The sequence below is a fragment of the Trichosurus vulpecula genome, chromosome 3 (genome assembly GCF_011100635.1).
Source record: "Trichosurus vulpecula isolate mTriVul1 chromosome 3, mTriVul1.pri, whole genome shotgun sequence".
Taxonomy (NCBI): Eukaryota; Metazoa; Chordata; class Mammalia; order Diprotodontia; family Phalangeridae; genus Trichosurus; species Trichosurus vulpecula.
Window position 1 is genome coordinate 355,876,461 of NC_050575.1, and position 20,482 is coordinate 355,896,942.

The following is a 20,482-nucleotide window of genomic DNA, read 5'->3' on the forward strand; positions in this document are numbered from 1 at the left end:
TGTATGTTTTTCTTCTGGCTTTAGAAGCTAGAAATCCTATATTGCCCAAGGGTTTTAATTTGCTGAAATCTGGTGTCTCAAAGCACTTACACTTCCAGATCTTTTTAGTTAAACAAATTTTATTTTATGATATGAATGTTTTCTTGTACCTTGCATTGTATTTAAATCTACAAGCAGGTTGAAGTCCTTTCAGAAGTCAGTAGAGCATGTGTGTGTATTATTATACACACACACATACATATGTTAAACTATATGCATCCAGTTTAATTAAAAAAGAACAGAAGGGCTAGGTACTTTTAGGCACCAGATTTCAGCAAATCAAAACCCTCAGGCAATGATTTTCTAACTGCTAAGGCCAGAAGAAAAACATATAATTACATCCATTTTCATTTTCTACCAACATAAAACATACAAGTTTATCAACAAAAAGTTTTTCTGAGATCTAAACTCAAGCAAGAATTTATTGCTCCATGTATACATATGTGCATATATGTATTTATGCAACAATTCATATATATAAATATATAATATCTTACATGCTAGATGCTATAGTCTTACCTATCTGCCTAGACATTGTTCCTTGTATAAAGTAATGTGTGTATGATACATGCTAAGTATCCATATATATAAATTAAATGCTATGCAGGAAGGAAAGATCTTATATGGGCTGGCATGATTAGGAAGTTTCAGGAAAAGACCGATTTCTGTACTTGACCTTTAGAAATGGGTAAAGTTCCAGGAGAAGGGATGAAGAAGGCATTCCACTGGGAAAACAGGTTGATAGAAAGCAAAGAATTTAAGAGTATGGCATATTTGGGAGACAGTAAAGATGGTAGCCTGGCTAGAGTGGAGAGACTGTTGGAAAGTAATGGGAAATAAGGTTGGAAAGATAAGTTGAAGTCATACTACGTCTTCTTATACTTCACTCCCTTTCACACACTATATGATCCAGCTACACTAATCTATGGGCTACCTTTCACACACAGCACTCAATATTCTCACTATATTTGCACTGGCTCTCTTCCATGCCTGAAATGTTCTCTCTTCTCACCCTCAACTCCTAGTTTCCTTCAAGAGTTAGATGAAGACTCACTTTTTTCAGGAGGTCTTAGCAATCGTCCCTGCCATCTCCTCTTCCCTTGCTGCTGGACTTTTCTCTCAATATTACCTCTCATTTATATTGTACATATCTGTATCTACATGGTGATTTACATGTTTACATGGTTTAAATATTTTATGTTTCCCCCATTTGGATGTGAGTTCCTTGAGGGTAGGGACCATGTTTGTGCCTTTCTTTACACTGTCTGTAATGTTGTTGTTCAGTTATGTCTGATTCTTTGTGATCCCATGGACCATAGCACATCAGACTCTATACAGTAAGCTTGTCGAGTGTCTGATTGTGGAGGGACTATCAGACTGAATTTAGATTATAGTGAACAGAGAATCACTCAACATTTTTGAGAAGGGGAGAGGTTAACATGGTGAAAGCAATACTTCAGTGCAACATAATCCTAGCATCTCTGTCCCAGCATCAGTCAAAGTCAGGAGTCATCTGTAGGCCTATGACCTCTTCATTACTGTTGTGTGGGCACAGAACAGGGAATACGAAACAGGGCAGAGGCAAAACCTCTTTGAGCTCCAAGATCAGAGCTCGACAACCCTTTTTGCTTTTCTTGGTGAATGTCCAATCTTCAGGACTCTGTGATTCTGCTTGTTTGCCCAGAGTTAAGGGTACTGAATTCTCTCAAGGATCATCTGCCACAAATGCCCCCAACTTTCACATGTGGACATACGAGCCTAGCCCCAGTGGGATGGTGCTGTTGATTTCCATAAGCTAGCATATAATAATCATTCTGGCAGATTATTGCAGAATGATTGGGAAAAGGGGGGGGACTGGATAGAGTAAGACCAGTTGGGATGCTACTGCTATTGTCCAGGCAGAAAGTGTGGGTCTCAACTAGGAAGGCAGCAGTGAGAACAGAAGGGAAGGGATAGATTCAAGATGAACAACAATGGAAGAAGCAAACAAAATATAGTGACTTATTAGGTATGAGAGATGTGAGAGAGAGAGAGAGAGACAGAGAGAGAGAGAGAGAAACAGAGAGAGAGAGAGAGAGACAGAGAGAGAGAGAGACAGAGAGACAGAGAGAGAGACAGAGAGAGAGGCCAAAGGTGACTTGGAGTGACCCTTTCTTATATCCTGGATAAAGATTTCTCCACGGGTCTGTCCTTCATCTTGTACTTCCTCTGAGTGATCTCCTTTGGTAATCTCATTTATTCCCACAGTTTCAACAGACACTTCTATGTAGATGAATCCCAAACCTAGAACTCGAGTCCTAACCTCTTTCCTGAATCCAAGGACTCAATCTCCTGCTTCTTATTTTTCCAGTCTTATTACACTTGACTCTTTTCTAAGCACTCCAGGACTTCTCTCTGTGGGTTTACACAGACCATCCCCTGTGCCTGGAATGTTCTCCCTTTTCATCCCCACTCCTTCCTTTCCCTGGCCTCAGGCTTTCCCCAGTGCCCCCCAGATGCTAGTGCCTCTCTCTTGCACATTACCTTCCCTCTGCTCTGTCTAGATCTTGTGTGTGCTTGGTTATTTTCATGTTGTCTCCCCCATTAGACTGTAAGCCCCTTGAGGGCAGGGATTCTTTTTGCCTTTTCTTTTTATCCCCAGCACTCAATACTCTGCCCAGTACGTGATAAGGGATTAATAAATGCTTGCTGACCAACTTAGAGGACACCTCCACTTGCATGTCCCACTGGAACTTCAAATTGAATGAGCACAAAATTGAGCTATTTCCCCCACTAAGTCTCCTCCATTTTCCATTTTCATATTTCTATCTGTAGTACCTTCGTTCATCCTGTTTTCCATGTTCGTAACCTTATAGTTATTTGTGACTCTGTACCTCATTTCTCACATCCAGGCAGTTACCTTGTTCTTTTGACTGCACCTTTGTTACATTTCTTCCCTCCTCTCCACTCCCACTATTACTGCCCTAATTTAGACCCTCCTTATTGTAGCCATCCCCCCCCCACCCCCAGACTATTGAATTAGTTTCTTATTAGTTTTCCCATTTCTCTTCTATCTACTTTCCTATGTATACTTCCTAAAGTTGCCAGAAGACTCTTTCTTACGGGGATGGATGGTCATGTCATTCAGTGACAAAACCCATAGAACCCTTAGTGCCCCAGCACATCAATAAACATTTATTAATCACCTACTACGGGCCAGCCACTATGCTAGACACCTCCAGAGTAAAGTTCAAACTCCTTCATGTTTGAACACTTAAGCAGTGATCGGAAGCTCAGTGCTTCATGAGGTAGCCTGTTGCATAACTAATTCTTCAAAATTGCTCCCTTTTAATCCCTTTGATTCTGCCTCTATTTGACCTCTTCTTTGTCCTTTTCTTCTACTAATCTTCCATGGCAGTTCACCACCAGAGTTAACAAGAGAGCTACCAACAAGAATGACAAAAGACTGAGAAGCTCAAATCCCACGAATATGGAAGACAAAGGGGACCTTGCAGTGACCAGCAAAGAGGAGATTAAGGTAAGAGGTTCTGCCAGTGATGACTAATAACTAACAAAATCTGGAAAAAGACACACACAAGAAGTCCAGAAGGAGATTTAGAAACAAAGAGGGTGATTTTGATGCTCTCTTTTAAACTTAATATGTACATTTTAAAACAAACTTTAAGTAACAACTTTATGGCTTCATGTACAATCTTTTTTTTTTTAAATTGTAGGGAAAAGGGAAAAGAAGAGGGGGGAGAGGGAGGAAGGGATGGAGGGAAGGAGAGAGAGGGAGAGGGAGAGGAAGAGGGAAAAGGTGAAGGAGAGGGAGGGAGAGAGAGAGAGAAAGAGAGAGAGAGAAAGAGAGAGAGAGAGAGAGAGAGAGAGAGAGAGAGAGAGAGAGAGAGAGAGAGGAAGGGAGGGAGGGAGAGAGAGAGGGAAGGAGAGACAGAGAGAGAATACATGTTATTAAAAGTTGTGCATGCCCAAAGATCAGGCTAGTCTTCCTTGTGAAGAAGAAGGTAAAAGCCCTGGAAGGAGGCCAACTACTCTTCAGGTTATCCCATAGAATAAAAGTTCTCTGAAAGAATAGAGGAAGAGATTCAAGGAGAAAACACAGAAGAAGAAAAAAAGAATCTGAGAGGTAAAAGAAAAGCTAGGTCAGGAGGTGGGAAGATGGAAGAGTGTGACAAATAGGAGGAAGGGGAAATGGGCCAGTGAATATTTGGAGCTATGCAACAAGGGTGAGGCTCATCCCAGAAAGGGTGGAACTACACCATCTCAGGAAAGGGGTTTCTTGGGTCTCCAAAGAAGGCTGATGAGGATTCCCAGGTGCTACCAGGAGAGTGATTATACAATAAAGGAGGAGAGACAAGTGGAGATGGCAGATGATTGCCTATTGAGGGATGCCTAGGCAACTTTTTGCCAACTTGATATAATCAACAGAGAATTCTATAGCCTTCCTTGGGATTATATATCCAAATTCTGACAGAAAATCTGCTGAAATGACTCAGACCTGAGGACTGTTTCTCACTTCTAGTGACTCATAATGTAGACAAATGACACTGTTGAAACGAACCAAGAAAGTATTACTAGGGATTATAGAGACCTGAATAAGAAACTGGAGGTGTAAGGGTTGCAAGTTGGGGTGCAAGTTGATTTTAATCACTACTACTGATTGGCAGTATAGCTTTTAGAAGGAAAAAAAAGATGTGGGAGCTGAAGAGCTAGTTCAAATGGTGTCTGAGTACAGGATCTACATTTTTGGCTCACCACATAAATTGTCATTCTTAGCTAGTGATGTAGCACATTTCAGAAGGTCTGGTAAAAATATATTTATCTGGAGTCTTGCAAATTATATCAAGAGAATTTTAAGCTGAAAATGTAAGCGGAAAGAGAAAACTACCCATAAATATCTGCTAAGACAGTTACCGTACAGAATAGCAGTTATAGCACAGGAAGACTACCAATGAATCACAGGAAATGTTAACCAAGAGACTCAACAATATAACTCATGGCTTTAGATGTAGTCACTGTTCTCTTTTGTGCCAACTCCCCCATCAGATTCTACTCAAGGTTTGGGGTCCCCTGAAGGATGACCCCTGGTTCAAGGCACTCTCTGCACATAGACTCCTAAAACTCTAGCTCATGGGTCACCACCAGTGTGTCTACTTTTCACCATTCATACAGGGCACGCAATTAGCTCAAAGGAAAGGCATTTACAGAATGCCCATAGTTTTAGTTTTTTAAAGTAGCAACAAATCATTCCCTATAAACCTTAGGCATGTTCTTCAACAAGGACACACAATATACATGGGATGAGCAGACATACAGAGATTACAAGTAGAGGCACACACGTAGGAAACGTGAGCAACCAGGGCACTGATGAGGAGAGACAACTTGGGTCTCTGATGTTGCAAGGCTACTCTCAGTGACCTCTTGTGGCCTGTGCCAGACACTGCTTCCCTTGTTGCTGCTTCACTGATTTCTGGTCAGCTTTGCTTGGCTCTAGTCTCCATTAGCTCCAGCCTCTGACTCAGTTCAAATCTTGACCTGAGATGTGGTGAGGCTTCTCTAATGAGCTCATTTCAAAAAGGGCAGCCCCTCTCACCCTGGGACCAGCAGATGCCTTTCTAGTTCTGTTTCCTCAGGTTCTAGACTGAGGTCTTCTGTCTATTAAGGCGGGAGATTGCTAGCTCCTGGTACCAAATTATCTGGAATGAACAGCAAGGTCACTGCAAGTTGTTCCTCTGAGCTTAGCCTTTTCTTTTGACTACAGGTAAAGATCTGACCCTCTTCAATTAGAAACTTCACCTGAGCTCATGCTGATTTGTAGACTTTCCAAATCTGCATCTCTGCAGACCAGACCAGGCCAGACAATAGCCATTTACCCAAAAATTACCCAACAGCCCTGAGGTCCAAGGATATACAGTTTTTGAACTCTGAGACTCTCCCTTTGTAATGTTAATGGAAAAGGAAGATCTTCCCCATCCAGTAATATGTCTATGTGACCACATGCATTCAATCACAGCAGTGATACATCCTGAGTTACATAGAGCCCGTTGGGGAAGGAACTTGCCTAAGGAGGAACTTGCTTAAAAGAGAAGCTTGCTTAGGAGGAGGATTGCTTGCAGGAAGGCTTTCACACCTTTTGGTGCTAAGCTAATCAGGTGCTGAGTCAGAGGATTGTGATGCCTTCTGGCTCTGAGCCTATTAGCCAAAAGAGTATATATACTCTGAGGTGAGATTTTGCTTTGGGGATTCACTTATGAGAAGGACCTTTTGATTCCCTGGTTGGGACAATGAGTAGTCATTTGTTCAGAGTCCCTGCTCCTCCCACCCCCCCCCCACCCCTTCACCTCCCTGCTCCCCACCTCCACCCCCCACTACTCAGATGTTAGTGCTTCCCTGATCCAGTGGTGTACATAGGTGGTTGCATTACTTTGATCAGACAGTTGGAGGCCTGCCTGTCGATCTTGATGCTAATTTCTCTGCTTGTATTTTCTCCATGTTCGGGGTGCTTACCTTTCCCCTGAACTAGTGGATGTAATTAAAAGAAGATTGTTAACACCTTAAAAGTGCCTTTCCTTTTAGAAAAGCAGATCAAAGAACCAGTGCTAGCAGGCCAGTCTGGGTGTGCCAGGGAGCTTACTGTCATACCCCTTTAATCTATATAAATAGGAAGACAGAGGAAAAAATGTAGAGGCAATTTATGTGGGTTAGGGCATGGTGGGCAGAGAGGGAATGGGAATTCCTTGTCTTTATTAACTGCTCAGCCCCATTCATGACCTTTTCATGTGCAAATGTGGCAAATTGCCAATAGAGCCACTCAAAATCTGATAAAGGTGTCAGATATGGGTAATTAACAAGGTAAAGCAATAAGAGCTTAGCAAATTTTATCTTATTTTATTTTTACAACAATCCTGGGAGGTAGATGCTATTATTATCCCCACTTCATGCATGAAGAAACTGAAACTTGCCCAGGGTCACATAGCTAGAAGCTGGATTTGAACTCAGGTCTTCCCGACAACAGGTTCAGTGCTCTATCCATAGAGACACCTAGCTTATCTAAATGCAAGAAAGCAAATTTGACCTTATAGGAATTACTGAGTTTCGGAGGAGTAAAACTCATGACTAGGATCTAGTTAATTCAAAAGATAGAGGACAGATAAACAGACAAGTAAAACAGCCTTATATAGTTAGGAGATATATTCAGATGAGGAGATCTAGGAATTGGAGTCAGGAAGCATGGTAGAGAGGATTTGAGTAAGGAACAAGGAGGGAATATTGTTATGTGAATATCTTGCCAGTCCACTTAGACAGAAGAAAGAAAAAAGACAACTTTGGGAAACAGATCATAAACCTAGGAGAGGGATGGGGGACTTTAATTATTCAGACATCTGTTGGGTATCCCCCTCTGCCAAAAACAAAGTAGCCGATAAATTCTTGGCTGTCTTAAGAATCATTTCAGTCTTCAAAACTTGGAACGAGTGACAGAGGGAGCCTGCTACTGGAAATGATTTTGAACCATAAAGAAATCTGGTTGATAAAGTAGAAATGATGGGAACAAGTCCTGGGAGGATGAGATCACTCCAAATAAAAATTAAAGAGAGGACAGGAATAAAGCTCAGCACTATGGATTTGAGGAGGGCAAAGTTAAGTTCAGAGAGATCCGTTGGACTAAAATTCTGTAAGGGAAGGAGACTCATAAAGAACAAAATTCTAACACAAACTCAGATACTTCCAATGAGGATGAAAAGGGGGAGTTGTTTAAAGAGATCAAGAGGCGATGCACAGGAAACTTATAAAACAACTTAAATTTTAATCTCAATAAACATTTGTTAAATGTCTGTTATGTGCAAGGTGCTGTACTCAGTTTAGGGATACAAAGACGAATATAAAACAAGACTTCTTGCCAAGGGGCTACCTTCTATTCGGGAATACAGCACATACACAAATAAGCGCATCCAAGGCAATTTGAGGAGGGGACAGGTACCAGCATCTGAGGAGAATCAGGGAAGGATTCATGAAGATGGCGGCAAAATACAAGCTCACACTCTACTGGGAGGGATCTTCCATCTTCCCCCCATACTCTCCGCCATGGCTTCCCTCTGGTTCCTGGATTTTTTTTATATGACTATATCCTCTTAATATACATAGAGGCTATTGGATTTAGCATGGAATTTGGAATCAGGAAGGACTGGGTTCGAATCTGCCCTCCAACAAAATGTTAGCCGTGTGACACAGAACAAACCTTTAACTTCTCTGTGCCTCAGTTTCCTCATCTGTAAAACGAGGGGGTGGACTTGATGGCTTCTGAAGGCTCTTCTGGTGCTAAAAACTATGATCCCTATTTTGCAGATGAGGTCACTGAGGCTGAGAGAGGTTGAGAAATTTGCCCAGGGTTGTCCATCTCCTAAGTGACAGAGGCAGGAACCAAACTCAGGTCTACCTGACATTAAGCCCCACACTCTGTCCACTGCACTACCTAGCATTACGTGTGTGTGTGTGTGTGTGTGTGTGTGTGTGTGTGTGTGTGTGTGGCCTTCTTGTAGTTTCCAATGCAATTTTTTTTCTCCTTTCATTAAAGTAAATATTTAGATGGGCATTTTTCTACTCGCACTGATTTTGGAGATTTCTAAATTATTTAAATTCTCTAGCACAGTCCTCACCCTTACTTTTCCCTCTCAGTAGCTAAAGAGACCATCCTCAGAGATGGAGAGAATAGGAGTTGGGAAGAGCAGGAAGTGTCCAATTTTTAGGTTAAAAGGTTTTAAGAGGTAAGGACCTTTGTGTGAAGAATGGTGTAATTTGGGCAACATTCATGGGCAACATGATTCAGAAGGTAAAAGTAAAACCAACTGTCTACTATCAATTTAAAACAAGCATGCAATCTGAGTACAAGTCTACTGGGCTAAACTTAACTTCAAAATAAAGTTATAAATGTTTTAAAATGAATAGATTAGGATAATTGACATTTTTGGTCTCCCAGGTCTTTTCAGTTCATGTAAAAATTGTAAATATACTGTCACATAAAAGTAAATCTTAAAGAAAATGCTACATTTAATTTTCTAGGTGCAACAAAATCCATCAACACATAGTACTTTAATTCATAATTCAAATATAATGGAGAAGTATGAAAAACTCGGTAAGATTGGAGAAGGATCTTATGGCGTTGTATTCAAGTGCAGAAATAAAAGCTCTGGACAAGTTGTGGCCATTAAAAAATTTGTGGAATCTGAGGATGATCCCATTGTTAAGAAGATAGCATTAAGAGAAATACGTTTATTGAAGGTAGGTAATTTTGATGGAATATTCCAGAATGTCATGAAATTTCAGTGCAGTTTACATGCACGGTGTAGTTATCGGGAATTTGTTGAGTCTTGGAAATACTTTTGCTATCCATATATTTTCGCTGTAGTTTTCAATCATATATTCAGAGAAGCATCATGGCGTAGTGGATAGAGTGCTGACCTTGGGATGAGGAAGACCTAGGTTCAAATCCTGCCTCTGACACTAACTGGCTGTGTAATCATAGATAGATGTATATGCCTGTGTGTATGTATGTAATAACACATATAGATGTATATGTGTGTATATATATACACACACACACATATGTATACACACACATACATTTGTTCTAATGGGATTTGACCTGTCTGGATTCAAATAATTCAGAAATACTGAATATAAACTTTCCTTTAAAGTTTGAATCATTCAGTTTTAGAACAGGAAAAAGCCTTAGAGATCATCTAATCTAACGTCTTTATTTACAGATGAGAAAACCAGAGAGTCAGATGATATATCCAAGGTCATGCAGCTGGGACTAAAACACCCTTTTTTCTGAATCCCAAAGCAGTGCCCTTTCTACTATACATTGCTTCTCTGGTCCAATCTATACATGTTATGAAGTGTGATTCTTTTGTCATCAGCCAGGTTTTTAGCAACCAGCTTTATGCCAGTATGATTACTAAATTAAAGAACTAAACCACTCTTCTGGTTTTTAAAACTAAACTCATAAAGCAGTGCCATTAATCATATTAATAAAGGATTCTTCCTTTCTTAAAAGATTTACTCTCAGCAGGTTCTATTGAATATTATTTTAATATTGTGTATTTAAAATAAGATTTGATTTATACCTAGTTTTTCTCTAAGAAGATGATTTGTAAAACAACTTACAATGGCACTGCACTTAGTTTTGGTGCTTAATTTTTAAAAAAACTAATGCGATGGTACCTCTTGGTCCACGGCTTCCTGCAGTTCCTTGAAAGATGTCCTTTGCTTTTGCCCTTGCCTAGGAGTGTGGAGTGAGGCCTGCTGATTCCAAACGTGTGCTCACAACGATTGTTGTTTAGTTCAAACTGAGCTCCCCCAACTCCCTGTCCCTTAAAGCTGATCCTGGAGCTTCCAAAAGGGAGAGATAGCAAGGAAATGCCCGAACCCCTGCTGTCCATGGTCCCCCTCACTTTGTGCCCCACATTCGGATTCCTGGCCCCTGCATTTTTCCTAGATACCAACATCTGGATGAGCTACTAATTCTGCCTATAATTAAAGGCTACTTTAATGATTTAGTTATGCTGTTTTTTATATCTAGTATTTTTCTGTTCATTCCTTGCTTCTCCTGTTGTCTGTCTCATTTAGCAGCAAGCCTTCCAGATGGGTATCAGGCATACCCACACGTCCCAGGGTGGTTTTAGCCTTTGATGCTGTAAAAAGGATTCCTATATTAGATGGAAAATTAGTCCCAGTGATTTCTCAGATTCCTTCCAACTCCAAGAATCTCTAAATCTTATTTAGAGAAGGATGTGTGTGAACTGTTGTATCTCAATGGTCAGATGAGGCAGAGGGAGTGTTTAGCAGAGTAGGGGCCATGAAGCGGATAACATGTTCAGAATAAATCACTAGATGTTGTATTCTGGCTCTTTTTCAGCAACTAAAGCATGCTAACCTTGTGAACCTCATCGAGGTGTTCCGGAGAAAGCGGAAAATGCATTTGGTTTTTGAGTACTGTGATCATACTCTTTTGAATGAGCTGGAAAGAAATCCAAACGGGTGAGTTACCTGGAAGCTTAAAGCCTACAGGGCCATATTTATCCTTAATTGTACATGGATCACAGATGGCTTTCCTCTTCTCGATCCTGTGCTACTTCCCCCAACTCCAATGAGGAGCCCTCAGAGGATAAAAACTAGTGGATAGAGAACTGACCTTGGAGCCAGGAAAATTTAAGCCCCACATTCTAGGTGACACTAGGTATATGTTCTAGACAATTCTCTCAAAGTCTAAGTTGTAGAGAAGAGGTCTAACTCTCATTGATAGAGGAAGTTCCTTACCAGGAGTTCCCTACCCCAATGAAGTTACAGATCCAGTTCTAATCTCTATCCCTAACATCTGCTTATGAGAAAAAATCATATTATGTATCATAAAGCTAGATGCAGATGTTTTTGGATTGCCAACATCCTTCCCTCCATGATTAGTGAGCATCATCATCATCATCTTCATCGCTAACATTTATATGGGGCAGCTAGGTGGCACAATGGATAGAATACCAGATCTTTTGTCAGGAAGACTCATCTTCCTGAGTTCAAATGTGGCCTCAGACACTTCCTAGCTGTGTGACTCTGGGCAAGTCACTTAACCCTGTTTGCCTCAGTTTCCCCATCTGTAAAATGAGTTGGAGAAGGAAATGGTAAACCACTCCAGTATCTTTGCCCAGAAAACCCCAAATGGGGTCACAAAGAGTCACTCACAAATGAAACAACTGAAGAATGATATTTACATAGCACTTAGTTTGTGCCAGGCGCTTTACAATTATCATATGATTTGATCCTCACAACAACTTTGGGAACTAGATATATTATTATCCCCATATTATAGATGAGAAAACTGAAGCAGACAGAGGTTAAGTGACTTACCCAGAATCACACAACTAGTAAGTGTCTAAGGCTGGGTTTGAACTCAATTCTTCTTGACTACAGGGCCAGGGCTCTATCTACTATACCACTGAGCTGCCTCTTAATGAAAAAAAAAAGAATTCACATGTAACTTAAAATAGCTTAAGATTATGGGTCTGTATCCACTCTTTCATAGTTCTTGAGCCCCTATCAATGTGTTTATCTTTTCTAGTCAGCCAGAAAGCACAATTAGTTCAAAGCAAAGTATAGTAAGAAAAGTAGTAATAAAAGCTCTCAACCCTTCCCCACCTAAGTCCAAGGGTGGGACACACAGAGAGAATGTGTGGAGAGGCACATATGTAGTGAACATTTGTGACCTAGGAACATGTATGAAGGGGAAACTCATACCTCCAGCATTATAGGGCGGTACTTCAGAGTCACTGATGTCTTGTCATCATAGTGCTTCTGATTCACCTGCCTCCCTGAGGATATCGTGCAGGCTCAATCTTGCATGCAATCTCTGCCAAATGGATAGAGTCTACTCACTGCTGGTCTCATACGGTCCTGCAATCACTGCCACTCTCCACTGGGCATGTGGTGGTAGAGTTACTCTCTGCTTCCATCTTCTGTCTTCAGCTAGAATCCTCAGGGGAGGCACTATTTCATCAGAAGAGTGGATCCTGCCATAGTGCATTTAAAGTCCAGAAGTTTTCTTGCTGTGGTTCCTTAAGGGGAAGAAAAGCAGACGCTCTAACACACCAGTCATCTCACTAGGAAGCAAAAGCCTTCTTGGGAGTTAGGGGAGGGAGGAGGGGAAAAACTTTCCAATTTTTATGTTTTTTCCATCTCTGAGCCCTGTCTGGAATGGACATTTCTCTTCCAGAAGGAAAAAATACCAAGCTCTTACTGCAGGTAAGTTAAACTCTCAGGTTTAGGTCTATTTTAAAAATAAAAACTCTTATTTCTTAGTCAAAATGGAAAGAGAGCAGGCCTCTACTGGTCCAAGTTCTGCCCCTTACACATACTGCCTGTGTGAGCCTGGGCAAGTCATTTAACCTTGGGGCAACTCTATAAGACTATAACTTGAGAAGGTGCTGATGTGTATCTTCTCAAGATAGAGGGGTCGTCCTTACCTGGGAGTTCCTTATATGAGGTCTAGCTCCTATCCATTTCACTGTGTCCAATCACTGAAGACTGTGTCTCTACTAGAGACTCCTCTAGTGGGAGAGGGTCAGAAAGTCTAGGCCACTCCCTATTTAATTCCTAGTCAGTAAACATTTTAGTGGCTACCTGCCCAACACAATGCCAAAGATTCTGCAGGATTCTGCACACCCCATATTTTCAATTCCAGAACTCCTTTGCTCTCCTATGTAGGTGAATGAGGTGAGGAAAAGTGTTGGAGCAAAAATAAATCCAAATGGCAAGGCCATTGCCTCTCTCCTTCCTAGCCTATTCCTGGCCTTTCCTAGGTTTTTGTGCCAACTAATCTTTTCCAAGCTTACTGTACAGCTGCATCATATTTGTCCAGTCTGACCTGACCCAACCTCTGGGATGGAGCTGAGGAGTAGGACCTGGGGTGGCTGGAGGAGGAGAAGGAGAGGGAACCAGTCTCAGGGTTAGGAGATAAAGGTCTCAGCCACAGATACAGAGAGAGACCTTTAAAAGTGAGTATGGAGAGAAGACCTTCTCTGCATCCAGAGAAAGAACTGATAAATAGAAATATGTATAGAATGATTTTACATATATGTGTAGATGGTACTTGTGTCTAAGGAAAAAAATGAAATTTACATAACTTTATTATATATTTAAAAGGAATAGCACGTTGTAAACAATAGATTTGCAGTTTCATTTGCAATCATCTTTTTATTATGCTATGTTATGGAAATGCTTGTTTTATTCCATAAATTAAAAACAATTTTTTAAAAGTGAGTATTTGGAGTAGCAGTGAATTCAGACAGCAGCAACATCAGAGGAAGGCTTAGGCTAAGTGAGGATCTCCATCCAATGCCATGTCAAAGAGGTCTATGCCAGGTTACTTGATCAGTGGTAGCACTTAAGACGGGGGTTTTAGTTAAGGTCAAAATCAGAAGTAATACGTCAGCAGGGAAGTGATAAGCAGAGGCCAAGGTCAAAGGTAGGTATTACTGAGTGCAGAAATATGTGGGCAATGCCAATTCATTCAGCCTGATAGCATGAGTGCCCGTTTGAGCTGAACGATTCTGCATTGGTCCTTGTCCCTATTCCATTCTACTGAGGCACAACTGAGCTATTATGGCCAAAAAGACACTCTGCCCATAACCAGCTGGGTGAGCATGGGAAGTCATAATCTCCTTAGTCCCTAGTTTCCTCATCTGTGAAATAAAAGTGTTCTTTTTTTTTCCTTTTTCACTTTCAGAATTGTTGTTCAGATGTTTCAGTCATGTCTGATTCTTCAGGACCCCATTTGGGGTTTTCTTGGCAAAGACACTGGAGTGGTTTTGCCATTTCCTTCTCCAGATCATTCTACATATGAAGAAACTGAGGCAAACAGGGTTAAGTGACTTGCCCAGGGTCACACAGCTAGGAAGTGTCTGAGGCCAGATTTGAACTTATGAAGATAAGTCTTCCTGACTCTAGGCCCAGAGCTCTACCCACTGCACCACCTAGCTGCCCCCCTCCCTTTCAAAGCAGTAAACTCCAAAGATCCAAAGTCAATATTTTAAATGTAATGTGTATGTTTAGATTATTTGGGGGGAAAGTCTCTAAAGAGTTTTCGTTACAATTTAAGTGACCATATTTAGATGACAATCTTTGTATCTATGAACCCCTTTAATAATTTTGGATCATATAGACTCATTTAGAGAAAGATGAGGGGAAAAAATTAAAGGATAAAAAGCATGGGTGGTCACGTGGTAAGAGTAAGGAATAACCAAGCCCACGTGTTCTCTGTATTTCCTCTCAACATCAAGGGACAGTGAGGAAGGTCCCCAGAACATTGAGTGGGCCCCATGGCAAGTATCAGACAGAGACAAAAATTGCATAGGGTGGGTGGGGACAGGCATACATGGCCCACAATTTGTGTGAATGGATGGACTCACATGAGTCCCCATTGGTCCCCTCCCTCTCTCCCTTTACTTCCACTCTGCCAGAACCCAAGGTATTTTCCTGCTCTCTGATAACCAGAATGATTTTCTGGTCAATGTTTAGTTATCCAGAGCTGTCTGCACACAAGGATTCCGGAAGATTTGAGTTTGATTCCTGCCTAAGACATTTCTGAACTTTGTGACTTTGAGCAAGTCATTTAAACTTTTAGCCTCTCGTCTGCAAAATGGGGATAATAAATGCACTTGCCTCATAGGATTTTTGTAAGGATTAAATCTGGTGACAATGCTTTGCAAATCTTAAAGCTCTATATAAATATTAGCCTCTCATTATTATCTGAAGCTGAATTAAAGAGGGATAGTAATTAGTAATGGCCATGGCATTGGATGATGTTCTCCTTACACAGTGATATGTCAGTAAATGTATAACAACCAGCTCTTCTAAACATATAACAACCAGTTCTTTTTTAAAAAGTATACATGACTCACTTTTAAGTTTAATTTACATTTTTAACATTTCTCCATCACATTCTTAAGTTTAGGTAAGTCAACAAAACAATAAACCAGGCCCTGAGTTGTTACACTTGCTGATTTCAGAGGTGTAAGATGCTCATACTGAAAATTTAACAGTTGGCTCTCAAGAGTTGGTTCCTGCTATTTCCAGCAGATGCCTGCCCTTGTGGCAGTGGGACCTTATCCTGAAGACTCTGAATGAAGGGGAGTGGTGTAATGGTAGGAACCCAAGCATAGGAGATCTGGATCCTAGACTTGGTTTAACTGTGTGACATCGTGAACTTCAGTTTTCTCATCCAAGAAAGGAAAATAAGGTGGCTGAATGTTGTTCAGTCACTTATTCATGCCTGACTCTTCGTGACCCCATGGATCGTAGCATGCCAGGCCCTTCTGTCCTCCACTATCTCTCAATGTCTGTCCAAGTTCATGTTCGCTGTTTTCATGACACTATCCGTCTCTGCCAACTGCTTCTATTTATGCCTTCAATCTTTCCCAACATCTGGGTCTTTTCCAGAGTCCCATCTTCTCGTCATGTGGCCAGAAGTATTCAAGCTTCAGCTTCAGTATGTAACCTTCCAATGAATAACCTGAATTAGTGTCTTTAAGTATTGAGTGATTTGACCTCTTCGCTGTCTAAGGGACTCTCAAAAGTCTTCTCCAGCACCACAATTCAAAAGCATAAGTTCTGTGCCATACAAAGCTACTGGAAAAACCATAGCTTTGAATATATGGACGTTTGTCAGCAAAGTGATGTCTCTGCTTTTTAGTATGCTGTCCAGATCCATAGCTTGCTTTCCAAGGAGCAAGTGTCTTTTTTTAAATTATTATTATTTATTTAATATTTTTAGTTTTCAGCATTGATTTCCACAAGATTTTGAATTACAAATTTTCTCCCCATTTCTACCCTCCCCCTCATTCCAAGATGGCATATTTTATGATTGCCCTGTTCCCCAGTCAGCCCTCCCTTCTGTCACCCCACTCCCCCCCAGCCCCTTTTCCCTTACTTTCTTGTATTGCAAAATAGATTTGTATTCCCCATTCCTTATATATCTTATTTCTCAATTGCATGCAAAAGCAACTTTTTTAACATCTGCTTTTAAAACTTTGAGTTCCAAATTCTCTCCCCTCTTCCCTCCCCACACACCATCCCTAAGAAGACAAGCAATTCAACATAGGCCACACATGTATCATTATGCAAAACACTCCCATAAATAGTCATGTTGTGAAAGACTCACTATATTTTGCTCCCTCCTATCCAGTCCCCCTTTATTCAGTTTTCTCCCTTGACCCTGTCCCTTTTTGAAAGTGTTTGCTTTTGATTACTTCTTCCCCCATCTGCCCTCCCTTCTATCTTACGCCCTTTTTTATCCCCTTCCCCCTACTTTCATGGGGGGTAAGATACCCAATTGAGTGTGTATGATACTCCCTCCTCAAGTCAAATCCAATGAGAGCAAGATTCACTTGTTCCCCGTCACCTGCCCCCTCTTCCCTTCCAACAGAACTGCTTTTTATTGCCACTTTTATGTGAGATAAATTACCCCATTCTATCTCTCCCTTTCTCCCTCTCTCAATATACTCCTCTCTCATCCCTTAATTTGATTTTATTTTTTTAGATGTCATCCCTTCATATTCAACTCACCCTGTGCCCTTTGTCTATATACATACATATATATATATATATGTATGTATGTATGTATGTATGTATATTCCCTTCAACTACCCTAATACTGAGGTCTCATGAATTACACACATCATCTTTCCATGTAGGAGTGTAAACATGACAGTTCAACTTTAGTAAGTCCCTTGTAATTTCTCTTTCTTGTTTACCTTTTCATGCTTCTCTTGATTCTTGTGTTTGAAAGTCAAATTTTCTATTCATCTCTGGTCTTTTCACTGAGAAAGCTTGAAAGTCCTCTATTTTATTGGAAATCCATATTTTGCCTTGGAGCATTATACCCAGTTTTGCTGGGTAGGTGATTCTTGGTTTTTTTTTTTTTTTTTTGGTTTTTTTTTTTGCTTTTTGGCAGGGCAATTGGGGTTAAGTGACTTGCCCAAGGTCACACAGCTAGTACAAGTGTCAAGTGTCCGAGGCCGGATTTGAACTCAGGTCCTCCTGACTCCAGGGCCAGTGCTCTACTCACTGCGCCACCTAGCTGCCCTTGATTCTTGGTTTTAATCCTAGCTCCATTGACCTCCAGAATATCATATTCCAAGCCCTTCGATCCCTTAATGTAGAAGCTGCTAGATCTTGTATTATCCTGTTTGTGTTTCCACAATCCTCAAATTGTTTCTTTCTGGCTGCTTGCAGTATTTTCTTCTTGATCTGGGAGCTCTGGAATTTGGTGACAATATTCCTAGGAGTTTTCTTTTTGGGATCTTTTTCAAGAGGCGATTGGTGGATTCTTTCAATTTCTATTTTACCCTCTGACTCTAGAATATCAGAGCAGTTCTCCTTGATAATTTCTTGAAAGATGATATCTAGGCTCTTTTTTTGATCATGGCTTTCAGGTAGTCCAATAATTTTTAAATTCTCTCTCCTGGATGTATTTTCCAGGTCAGTTGTTTTTCCAATGAGATATTTCACATTGTCTTCAATTTTTTCACTCCTTTGGTTCTGTTTTTATAATATCTTGATTTCTCATAAAGTCACTAGCTTCCACTTGCTCCAATCTAATTTTTAAGGTAGTATTTTCTTCAGTGGTCTTTTGGACCTCCTTTTCCATTTGGCTAATTCTGCCCTTCAAAGCCTTCTTCTCCTCATTGGCTTTTTGGCGCTCTTTTGCCATTTCAGTTAGTCTATTTTTAAGGTATTATTTTCTTCAGCATTTTTTTTTGGGTCTCCTTTAGCAAGTCATTGACTTGTTTTTCATGATTTTCTTGTATCAGTCTCATTTCTCTTCCCAATTTTTCCTCTACTTCTCTAACTTGCTTTTCCAAATCCTTTTTGAGCTCTTCCATGACCTGAGACTAATTCATATTTTTCTTGGAGGCTTTTGATGTAGACTCTTTGACTTTGTTGACTTCTTCTGGCTGTGTGTTTTGGTCTTCTTTGTCACCAAAGAAAGATTCCAAAGTCTGAGTCTGAATCTGAGTCTGTTTTTGCTGCCTATTCATGTTCCCAGCCAACTACTTGACCCTTGAGCTTTTTGTCAGGATATGACTGCTTGTAGAGTAGAGAGTACTATGTCCCAAGCTTGAGGGGCTGTGCTGCTATTTTCAGAACTACCTCTACACAGCAAGCTCTGCCACACCAATGCTCCTCCTGCCCCAAGAACCGCCAACCTGGACTGCAATTCAGATCCAATCAGGTTCTGCACTCCTGCTCTAATCCACCACTTAATTCCTCCCACCGGGTGGGTCTGGAAGTAACTGCAGCTGTAGCTCTAGAAGCAGCCTCAGAGGTGCACCACCTCCACTGTCCCCGGGGTGGTGGCTGACTACAAACTCCTTTCACTCTGTCCTAGCAGTTTTTCCCACTAACCTTCTCTGTTGTCTTTGGTGTTTGTGGGTTGAGAAGTCTGGTAACTGCCACAGCTCACTGATTCAGGGTGCTAGGGCCTGTTCTGCCTGGATCCTGGTCTGGTTGGTCCTGCCACCGCCCATGCTGGGCTCTGCTCTGCTCCCAGCTCCATGCGATAGACCCTTCCCAGCAACTATCCAGGCTGTCCTGGGGTGGAGCCCTGCTTCCCTTTGCTATTTTGTGGGTTTTGCAACTCTAGAATTTGTTCAGAGCCATTTTTATAGGTGTTTGGAGGGACCTGGCAGGGAGCTTAAGTGAGTCCCTGCTTTCCAGCCACCATCTTGGCTCTGCCCTCCCAAGCAAGTGTCTTTAATTTCGTGGCTGCCATCACCATCTGCAGTGATCTTTGAGCCCAAGAATATAAAATCAGATACTGCTTCCATTTCTTTTAGTCCCTTACAAATTCTCACCATGTTCTAATTCTATGAATATATTGGGAACATCTCCTGTTCCTACTCTAAGCTGTCAAGGAATCATTTACCCACTTATCTCAAACATATAGGATAGATCCAGAGACACATGACAGGCCCACCTTCCATAACAAGATGTAATGGAAAGCAGGGTGGGACTTTTTGCTGTTTTTTTGTTTTGGAGTGCTTCTCAGCACTAAGGCAATCAAGTGCCTTTGAGTGTTGCCTTTGTTTCAGTCAAGAGTCTTTGATTGAATCCGGAGCCTGGGAGGCTTAGGTCACATGGATTTGAATCACATGGTTGTGATGCCCTCTGACCCTGAAGAAGTGTATGTATACTCTGCGGTTAGCATTTTGCTTGGGGCTTACTCACTGGAAGAGTGTCATGTGATTTAATCAGATGAGACTCTAGGTAGCCATTAAGGAGCCCCCCGGATTTGAAAAACCCTGATGTTGGTGCTCCTCTCTCTGGCAACTATGTATGTAATGTCTTGGTCAGGCAGCTAGAAGTCTGTCTGTTGATTTGTGTTATTTTGCTCTGTTTATATAATTTCTGCTGGTAATTTCTGTTTGTGTTTTCTCTGAAGTTCAGGGTGCTGACTTTTCCCTCTGAAATAAATGTATGATATATGTATGTTTAATTAAAGTAAGATTGTTAACCCCTTAAAGTTGATTTCCTTAGAAAAACAGATCAAAGAACCTATGCTAGCAGCTCTCCTGTGTGCTGGTGTTATTGGTCTTATACAGTCACAGTAGCAGCAAGTACCATTGTTGTTACACAAGACAATCTAAATTCGCTTTTTGTTTCTTGAGCTTCTTGCCCTCACCCCAATGGATCTTTAAGTATTTATCTTCACAAAATCTATTATTTTTGAATTCAAGTACTATATTTTAAAGAGATGACTCTACTTAATAAGTCCACATACTTACTCTCAATTCTAAATTGTAAAACCTTTCTGAAGTGTATTAAGTACCTAGGAGCTAAACTCTCAACATGGGATTTAAGTGTTGATAGAACTTAATATTCATAAACTAAATATAAATGG

General features: G+C 40.9%; 1 protein-coding gene across 1 annotated transcript in view; it reads left to right on the top strand.

Annotated features, from left to right (window-relative positions):
- Positions 1–3,442: 3,442 nt before the first annotated feature.
- CDKL4 (cyclin dependent kinase like 4) overlaps positions 3,443–20,482 on the top strand; it is a 48,692-nt gene continuing 31,652 nt past the window's right edge. The window contains exons 1-3 of the mRNA XM_036751033.1: positions 3,443–3,556; positions 9,094–9,312; positions 10,952–11,073. Of these exons, the coding sequence (XP_036606928.1) occupies positions 3,509–3,556; positions 9,094–9,312; positions 10,952–11,073 (389 nt within the window). The 5' untranslated portion in view covers positions 3,443–3,508. The remainder of the gene's footprint in view (positions 3,557–9,093; positions 9,313–10,951; positions 11,074–20,482) is intronic.